Source organism: Priapulus caudatus, unplaced genomic scaffold (genome assembly GCF_000485595.1).
Source record: "Priapulus caudatus unplaced genomic scaffold, Priapulus_caudatus-5.0.1 Scaffold2177, whole genome shotgun sequence".
NCBI classification, from domain to species: Eukaryota; Metazoa; Priapulida; class Priapulimorpha; order Priapulimorphida; family Priapulidae; genus Priapulus; species Priapulus caudatus.
In genome coordinates, this window is record NW_014579238.1 from 35,973 (window position 1) to 45,972 (window position 10,000).

The 10,000-nt window shown below is 50.7% G+C and overlaps 1 protein-coding gene across 1 annotated transcript; it reads left to right on the plus strand.

The window, feature by feature from the left end:
- The first annotated feature begins 23 nt into the window (after positions 1–23).
- On the plus strand, positions 24–1,943 carry LOC106818350. The gene has a single exon (XM_014823067.1). The coding sequence runs from the start codon at positions 24–26 to the stop codon at positions 1,941–1,943; it is 1,920 nt and encodes a 639-aa protein (XP_014678553.1).
- The last annotated feature ends 8,057 nt before the right edge of the window (positions 1,944–10,000 follow it).

Sequence of the window (10,000 nt, forward strand, 5' to 3'; positions counted from 1 at the left end):
CTGAGACTGCATTGGAAGAGCTCATGTGTCGCATCTTAGGTGATCTGTTGGTGGAGGGTGTAGTCGCGAAGCTTGCGGACGATTTATACTGTGGTGGGGATACACCTGAAGAGCTCCTGCATAATTGGGAACGGGTACTGCAAGCCATGCGCAAGAGCGGTATGGTGTTGTCAGCTCCGAAAACCATCATCGCACCAGGGAGCACGACCATCCTCGGATGGATTTGGTCTCAGGGCCAGATACATGCGAGCCCCCATCGCATCGCTTCACTATCGACCTGCGAGCCACCCATGTCGGTGAAGGCCATGCGGTCATTTATCGGGGCATACAAGGTATTGGCTCGCGTGATCCCAAGTTGTGCCAATATAGTGGCTCCCTTCGACGACATGATGGCAGGGAAGTCATCCCAGGATAAGATAGAGTGGACGGAACAGCTACAGGATACGTTCCGCAGGGCTCAGAAACTCCTGTCCTCGAATAAGACGATTACCCTTCCAACACCCGATGACGTGCTATGGATCGTAACTGACGGAGCTGTCAAGAACCATGGTATCGGGGCTACACTCTACGTCACACGCAATGACAGAATACGGCTTGCAGGATTCTTCAGCGCGAAGTTACGAAAGCATCAGGTGACATGGTTGCCTTGCGAAGTTGAGGCATTAGCCATCGCAGCCGCTGTCCAGCATTTCAGCCCCTATGTCGTTCAGTCGCGCCATGGCACTTGTGTGCTGACGGATAGCAAGCCTTGCGTTCAGGCTTACGAAAAGCTGTGCCGTGGTGAGTACTCAGCCAGTCCCAGGGTGTCTACTTTCCTGGCCACAATCAGCCGCTATCAAACATCACTGCGCCACCTGGCCGGCAGTGCTAATGTGCCGTCAGACTTCGCCAGCCGCAATGCTCCAAACTGTGATGAGCCGAACTGTCAGATTTGCACATTCATCTCTCGCATAGAGGATTCGGTCGTCAGAGCCATTAGCGTTCAGGATGTATTGTCAGGTGGAGTCAGGCTGCCATTCACCAGCAGATCGGCATGGCGGTCCACGCAGTCTGAATGCCCAGATTTGCGGCGCACTCATGGTCATTTAGTACAAGGCACTCGTCCCTCCAAGAAGGCTACGAGCATCAAGGACATAAAGCGATATCTGAATGTCGCTACGCTTGCCAGAGATGGTCTGCTAGTTGTCAGAAGAAATGAACCATTTGTATCGGCACGTGAGTGTATCGTTGTGCCCCGTCAGGTTCTCGAGGGTCTTCTCACAGCAATACACATAAAGTTAGACCATCCTTCATGCCACCAGTTGAAGAATGTGTTCCACCGGTACTTTTATGCGTTGGACATGGACAAAGCCATTCAGAGCATCACGTCCGCATGTCATCAGTGTGCGGCGTTAGTCAAGATTCCGCATACCCTCGTGCAGCAGTCTACCGGAGATCCACCAGTGGCAGTGGGGGTAGCCTTTGCAGCTGACGTGCTCAGACGAGAACGTCAACTTGTACTTGTTGTTCGGGAGGAAGTGACTTCATTTACAGCCGCGTGTTTGATCGACAGTGAGCGCCATGAGACTCTACGCGACGCTCTCATTCTGTTGTGCATTGGGCTACGACCCATGGACGGACCCGTGGCTGTTGTACGTACTGACCCCGCCCCAGGGTTTGCTGCCCTCATTGATGATGGTCTACTGAAACGCCATAGGGTTTGCATCGAGATAGGTCGTGTGAAAAACGTTAATAAAAACCCGGTGGCCGAGAGGGCTGTACAGGAGTTGGAGGACGAGCTTTTGCGCCAACAGCCTGGTGGTGGACCAGTTCCGTTACTTACTCTCTCTGTAGCTGTGGCACGGCTGAACTCCCGCATTCGTGGTCGAGGCTTGTCATCGCGAGAGATGTTGACGGCGGCAGGCGGGACGCAGTTTACCAATGCGCAGTTGCCAAGTGTGTGACCAGCCAGCTCATGCCGTATGAGCAACATGAAAAGGCGGCGTGCAAAATCACCCCGCACAGTGACGGCGCAAGGCCCCTCTAGGCGTAGGAAGCCCCTGGCTAGAGGCGTGCAGTTGTGTGGTGAGTCTGGGTATAGTCTGTATGGTGTATCGTGATAAGTGCACTGTGCACGGATCGCTAACCTGGTCGTATCTGCGTAGAGGGTGGTTGGTCCAACATTAGGAGTTCTCTGGGTTTCAGTTGTCGCAGTTCATCGTAGACGGTGGCAGTTAGGGCCGGAGTGCTACAAGGTTGCTGGAGGACCTCCGAGCTATGTACCGCGCCTATCATCACCAGCGAGGCGCTGATCAGATGTCGAAGATGTTCGAAGACGCGGAACACCTTTGACTGCAGGCTCACACGCACCCAGGGCCTTTCCAGCCCAAGATACCGGTCGTGTTGTCTCATGGCCGTCGCGGGAGAAGATCTGCCGGCACAGGCAATGGTAGAGCAGCACTAATTTAGCGGAGCATCCCTTGCAGACTGCCTGTGAAGCTGTTGCCTTCTGCGCCTATTACATGCGTGTGATGAGCCTATGCTGGGGAAGGACGATGCTACTTGCCCCTGCTGCCTAGACGGGTGGCCCGCGCGTCAGAGGCATGCCCCCGCAAGTAGCCTGGAAGAGGTACTCGCGTCAGTGCATGCGTCGATTCGTTGTGTGAAGTGGCAGTGTAGGAGTGGGCGTAGGTTAGTTAATGGGAGCCGGAACAATGCTCTGCTGTGGCGATCGGTGAAAGGGCAGTCTGGCCGAAGTGTAGTGAATCGAGTGACCAATAACGCTTGCATCGTATTCCAGTGTAGTGCCCAACGTTAACTTTGTTTATGCCTCTATGCATGTTATAGTGTTTAGTCAGTAGAATTCTATGTACGTGCAAGTTCGGCTATATCGTTCAGTTTACTCGCATTGCCAGTTCAGTTCAATGAGGAGAAAAAGGCAGTGCACGGCCGCAGTGTTTTGTGGGGGTTTTTTTTTATTCGGGCGGTTTTTTTAAATTTTTAAAACGGGAAAGAGGTGATTTATGATAGCCCTGAGAGAGGGCGCACAACCTCCGCCTCTTCGCAATTGCTCTTGTANGGTGGCGCCTCAGTTGCAAGACGCCTCAGAAGATACACTGAAGCACCTCTCTGACTACGTCACTTTAGCGATCAACCAGCAAGCAGCATGAGAGCAAACCCGTACAAGATCGTCCAAGCCTTGGCGTCAGGGCTCATTAGTCTTAGGGAGCCAACACAGGCTGAAAGCAAACACGTAAAGCTGATGAGAGGAAGAAGCTAGCGCTTTGGCAAAAGACACGTGCATCCGCAGCCAGTGTTCACCTTTGCAACTTCTCATCAACCTGCCCATCTTGTGGCTCGGATAGGCCTATGATAGTATTCTAGCTATCACACAATGATTGCCTTGCTAACTTGCTTTATGTTCAAACGTTTGCATCTGGTGGGGAAGGGCTCTCTTTGGAATAAATGGCTGGACCAGCGAGGTTAACAAACATAATCTGCTTGTCGTGTACATTATTTGTCCTAAGTGGTTCATGCATCGAATCATCAAGACACGTTATTGACACTGGCGACGAGCTTCAGTAACGAGCGAACCCACCGCTCGATTTCGAAACTATGGGAGACGAAATTCGGTGGTTAGAGAGGCATTTCAGCGCGTTTGAATGCTACACAGCCCGGCTACAGTAGGACACGAGTGGTCACGATTGGCTGACGCATTCCGGATTTCTCGGCGCTGATGGGAAAGGACTAATAATTGAGACTTGGATGGAAAGGAAACGAATTTGCACCACCATAAGCGCGCACAGCAAACATTACGCGTTCAGGAGCAGGAGAGCACTGTTGTCTCACTTAGCTTCGGCCCGCAGGTTCAAGACATCTTGCCCTCTACCACGACACCGGGGCCCGGTGAACGACTGACACCCCATGTCTTGTAAACAGCACTGAACCGGTTATTTCGCTTTGCTCCGCAGGTGAACGTCGCGCGTACGCACACGAAACGTTGTTTAACACTGCAGAGCCCAATCAGGCACGAACATTCCCTAGCAAATTATTCTACTAGGACTGCGCAAAACTTTCAATTGACGTGCCAATACGGAGCGGGACACAGAAAACCCCTTCGGTTGATCGCCTGCCTGTGGCGATGTACATCACATACATAAAGCGTAGGGCTCCTGGAGGATAGGGACGAACTGACACCTTGGCCCGTGCACTCGCATTTGCGGCCCAGTGTGTGAAGAGTAGAGATCTGATGGGCGCCACACACAAGTAGCTGAGTGCACAGGGGGAGACAGTGTGAACAAAGTGAGCTTCGGGCATGCAAGTCCAGTAAGTCCAGATGCTTGCTAGTTGGCCGTAACAGCAAGGGAGTGACCCGTAAACAACCGAGGTAGTCCTAAGATGCCGGTACTGAAGGACTTCTACTGCAGTGACCCCAAAGTGCCAGGCCAAACAGGCAAGAAGTGTAACAAGTGCACAAACAAATGCGACCACTTTTCGCATAAAAGTTTGCCAAATCTAAGGCATTTCCGTGGACTGCGGTGCATTACTGATGTGAGTGTGGCAGCAGTGGAGAACACCGGCGGACCCAAAACAAAGGCTAGTCGACTACGCACTTTAAAATAGGTGACGCAGAACCACGGGAGCGGCTGAAAGTACATGTCTGACACGGTGGCGGTGCAGCTGCAATGTTCGGTAGACTCTGGGAGCCAGTGTCAACCGTCATAGACAAACGAAACGTGCGACAGGATTGAAAGTCATGGCCGTCGTTTGGTGTCTCCAGTAATGCCACAAACCCGCCAAATTCCTTGCTTTGCATTATGGCGTGCAAAGAGCCATTGAAAACGCATCGGAAAACATTTTAAATCTGAGTGTTCAAATAGGCGCCGAGAACAAAAGTGCGCGAAGCGCGTTCTTTTGTTGTGTGAGTCGACGCCAAGCGTATTGCCCTTATTAGGTCATGGAAAACGGCGACGCTAAGCTACAGGTCCTGAGAGATACAATGGAGCATACTAAACTCGGTTGGTGTCTCCAGATATCCAACACTCGATCGTTTGCTATCCGGAGGTATTGATAGGCGGAAACTAGAGATCTGAGTTTAAAGGACTGCATTAGAAGGGACGGTGGGGCCGAACTCAAGGTCACTCAGGTAAAGTTAAACAACTCGATCCTTCGGTTAAACCGGTTCGCTCAGCTCTGACGCGAACACCATTTCGGATCTGAGGCTGAAAGGTAGAGAAGAAAAATAGAGGAACTCGTTAGAGGCGGACTAATAGAGCAGGCTCCGAGGAAATCGACAGAGGTGGGTCCAGTCCTACCGTCGAATGTGCGAAATGCGAACGCGACATAGAAAATTTGCCGGTGGGCGCCCTAGTGGACATAGACGCTCAACCAGGGCCAGGTAATGCCTATTCGTGAACGTCACCCGATACCCGCACGATACTCGAAGAGCTGCCTTCACAAGAATATGAACACAAAGTAAAGCCGGTATATCGTCGAGTTCTCGAATCTCGAAGTGGCGGATCATCATCAGTTAGAACTGCACCCTGACTCACGGAACTTCATGACATTGTAACGGCCACGTACGGCCTATGACAGGCTACAAGCGTTTGAATGTTCGAATTAACGTGATGCCGAAATTATTCGCCAGAACGAGATCCCGACAATGGTGGTGCAGGGAATTCCCAGCGTTGCTCGCCCGAATAAGTCAGACGATATTATCTGTGCACAGCGAAACTGTAGGAGGAACACTATGATAGTGTACGCAAGTTACTCGAGAGACTTAGTAAATGCAGGGCCTGACCGGTGAATTGGCAGAAATGCGACGTTGTTCAAATCAGAGTTTGGTATTTGATGGACACAAACTGTCGAACAACCGAGAGGTAAATCTGACACGGAGAGAACAGCTAAAAGCAGGTCGCGGAAGGCACGAGAACGGCGAACATAAGCGAACTAAAGAAGCCTTTCTCGGTCTCGGTGAACTACAAGCGCAGTATATACCTAACCTTCGCGACAGCTGACCGAACCACTGGCGTAGTAGCACTGACTCGGAATGTAGCGCAACCATTGTGTTTGGCGAGCGAACAGAGACAGTTGCATTTCAAGCCTCTTGAAAACACACTTAGGAGCATGCCGAGACTCTGGGCTCACTTCGACGTACATGCAAAGACAACAAGTCTTTTTCCCATGGCGGACGCCAGCCCCAATATGGCATTGGGAAGTGTTCCTAGTGGCCAAGAACCAAGGGAGAGCCAATTGTCATTGCAATAAGTGGTAGGACGCCGTGAGTCTGAGCATGCAGTCTGGAGAGACGCTATTCACAGACACGAGCGAGAAGCTCTGGCCCTTGTATTGGGCCATCTGCGAAGGAAGATTTCCATTATACGCTTGGTATGGTGTGAATAATGTCGACTTGGGTGACGGACCACAAGCCGTTTGAGGTAATCTACTCGCACAAAGTCAAAACCATGTGCTCGGATCGAGAGATGGGTCCTCCGTGCTACCAACCGTATGAGTTCCGGAGTTGTACACGTGGGCCGGAACTAGTGATAGCGGAACCCAGTTTCGAGTCTGTTGAAAGACAGATGAGGCACCGACGCAGCAACCTGTCGGAAGAGGCGGAAGAATAATGCTGAAGATTTCGCTCGGCAACTGACGCGAACTCCCAGAGGGCCATGACACCACGGAAGTCGAGGAGCGCTGCTCAGCACAAAGACATCGAAGTGACACCACGTTCCGAAAACTGCATCGAGACCGGAGGCGCAGTGAGGGAACCGAAAACTGTGTCACAATATTTACGCCTAAGTGTGTCGCAGGACACTGTGCGACCATTGCGGTCAAAACCACGTGATGCTGAGCCCGGACAAAATGGGTTAATCCCAGGTGAGAGTTGCGTCAAGACAGGTCACTGCATACTTGCTCATGGAATGGGTCAGGTGGGGATTCGGCCCAGGCAAAACTCCGGCTTCCGCACATAAAAGTGTTTTGGTGGCCAGGCTGCTCGACAAGGATGTAAGAGCAAATTTGTCTGCGCTGCAGCGGGATCGTCAGCTAGTAGCAGACCGACACACCGGAAACAGTATATTTGTCCAACCCGAACTGCGCACCGGGACAGTGGCAAGACTTAGGCCATCGACCTTACTCGACCGATGCCGAACGAGTGAGGAATATGTCAGTTTGCTTGTCGTAGATTACATATTCCAGATACTGATGAAGCGGAGATCACGACATCCAGTGAACCGCGAAGCCGCATATGACTCGAGCTGTTAGAAGTAGAAGTGGTTCCTGCAAGGTCACGGAAGTTACCGCTTCGGCTATCACAAGCACAACCGGATCGACCACCAGTTTAGAGCAGAGACATTCCGGTGATCATTCATTTGTCACGAGACCACACACATAATCATCGCAAAGGTCACGCCTTTATTGTGCCGGCCACAGCTGAGGAATTGTTGAAGATGGAACGACCAAACCGCTCCGATGTTGAAAAGCTAGAATGAGCGCGCACGGCTTGAGGCGCAAAGAACACGGTGTGGCGAACGGAGTTAGTGACATATTACACTCCGATGTGTATCGCACGACTCACGCACAGCGTATACTGGAAAACGCCAGCGCGACTTTGTTTGTTCGGCAGCGAAGCACATCGGATCGAACACTTCCAGAACGTCCGGTCAATTCGTGCCCGAACGACGGGTGGGAATATGAGGCGCAGAGGAATCGGGAGAAGAGATTGGTGAGAAAAAATCTACGCCCGACGCCAGGAGAACGCGTGAGGGGAGGCAGCGTCACAGTGTTTCAGCACCGGGTGACACGTGTCTTGGTCACGACAGCGAAGAACAGTCTTTATAAACTTAACCACAGACTTCTCAAAACCCGTACCAGTAAGGCGTGGTGGCGAGAAAAAGGAAACGAGTCGTTGTGATCTCGAGTCACCACAAAAGATGACATACAAACGAAACATCAAAGAGGTGTGTGGAAGAAATTTCGTCACACCGAGAAGGCAACGCTTCGTCCCTTACGACAACTGTTATACCGACGCGAAGCGACGCCGGAACGAAAGGCCGACATCCATGGCAACGCTCAAGGTCCAGGACGCGCTTATGGAGAGTGGCGGGTGTGGTGTGTGCTGGCCCCCAGTGACATTTGACTGTTACGCGCTCGTGTTTTGGACTAAGTGCTTACCGGCAGGGACACCTTCAAGACTCAACCGCAATCACGAGGCTTTGACTCGTGTCACGCGTGCAGAATAATCCCTGAGCAGAAACGCTTAGATTAGGCAGGTCTAACCTACCAGTCTATCACTTTGTTTACACAAAATGTTTATAGGTAGTGTATTTCATGCCATGCAGTAACCGGATCTGTACTTCATTACACAAATTGTGTGTAATTAGACATGTCAACGTTCGTGCTCACCTTAGTCAGAACACGTCATAGAATGACTAACAAGAAGATATCTTGTCGGTTTATGTTCTAATTACTTTTCTGTATAAAGTTCAGATTTTGCTAAGCACTGATTCAGAGCTAATTGCCGCAAGAGACTGTTGTGCCTTAAAGCTTGTACCACGCGCTGCTTGGTAACACAGTTGTAATGGACACCTGGTCGTGTTTTACTGTTAACGAATCACAGTTTATTTGGTATGCCGCCGACGGGTAATTATGGTTTGATTATCTTTCTTATCCATGAGAAACTTAGCGAGAATATTAGTAATTTCTGCTATTACACAATGTAGCTGCTAATTTGATTATGCTTCAAAACGGTTAGCATTGTGCGGAAGGGCTCTCTTTGGATTATAACATGGCTGACACAGCGAGGTGTACACAGAGACTAATGCTGTCGTGCATACATTATTTGTCCTAACGTGGGGTTCAATCAATAATCAATCAGCAGTTATTACACGGCCTGCATTCAGCAGTTCATACGGAAGTCACAACGAGATTGAACACCACAGACTTCACTAGGGTGTCAGTGGTCATCATTCCCTAGGATGGACGCACACCACACCACACACAGCACAACAGCACACACACGACACACACAGCACACACACAACACACACGCACACACCACACAGCACACACACGCGTCGCGCCGTGCCACACACACACACACATGATCACATCACACTACACCACACACACAGCACACACCACGCACACACCATCACAGCACACCATTCACACAACACACTCAATAAGCTACAGGCACCAACACACAGCACACATCACAGACACACACGAACAACACACACAACACACACAACGCACAACACACGACACACCACACAACAATACACACACACGACCACACACAACATACTACACACAACACACTCATACAGCCACACCACGACATACACAATCACAACACACACACACCACATACAACACAGCACGGACGGACTCAACAGACAACACGACAGAACACACGCACCACACAACACCGACTACAACACATTACACACACTACATCACACACACACTACACACATCACACACACATCAGCACATCACACATACAGCGAACGACACACGACAGTATACAACACACACACGCCACACACACGACACACACAAACACACACACACACATGTATATATTTGTGTTGTTGCGAGGCGAGTACTTCAATAAGAGGTGCAGAGGATTCATCCATATATACTTAATCCTGTACGTGATTTGCTGACGAAACTACGATGCTACTTGCTAAAGTCGTCAAGAAGATTCCTGAGGAACAACACTTTTCGCACTACGACAATTTGTGGATGATGCAAGTATCAACAAGAAGATTCCCGAGGTCTCAACCTTTCGCACTACAACAATATTTCTCCGCCAGTAAATGGCTGCATGATTAGAAACCTTCACAATTGGCAACGCACGGGCAGCGCGCGCTCTTGACTGACGTTTTGAGTTTCTCCTAGAGATGGGACCGCCGTTTCATCTTCCCTGTCAAGCCTTTACCGACCGAACGGACAAATCGCCGTTCACTAGCCTGTAGATGCCGATTCTGAGGTAATCTCTGTCAAGAAAGCT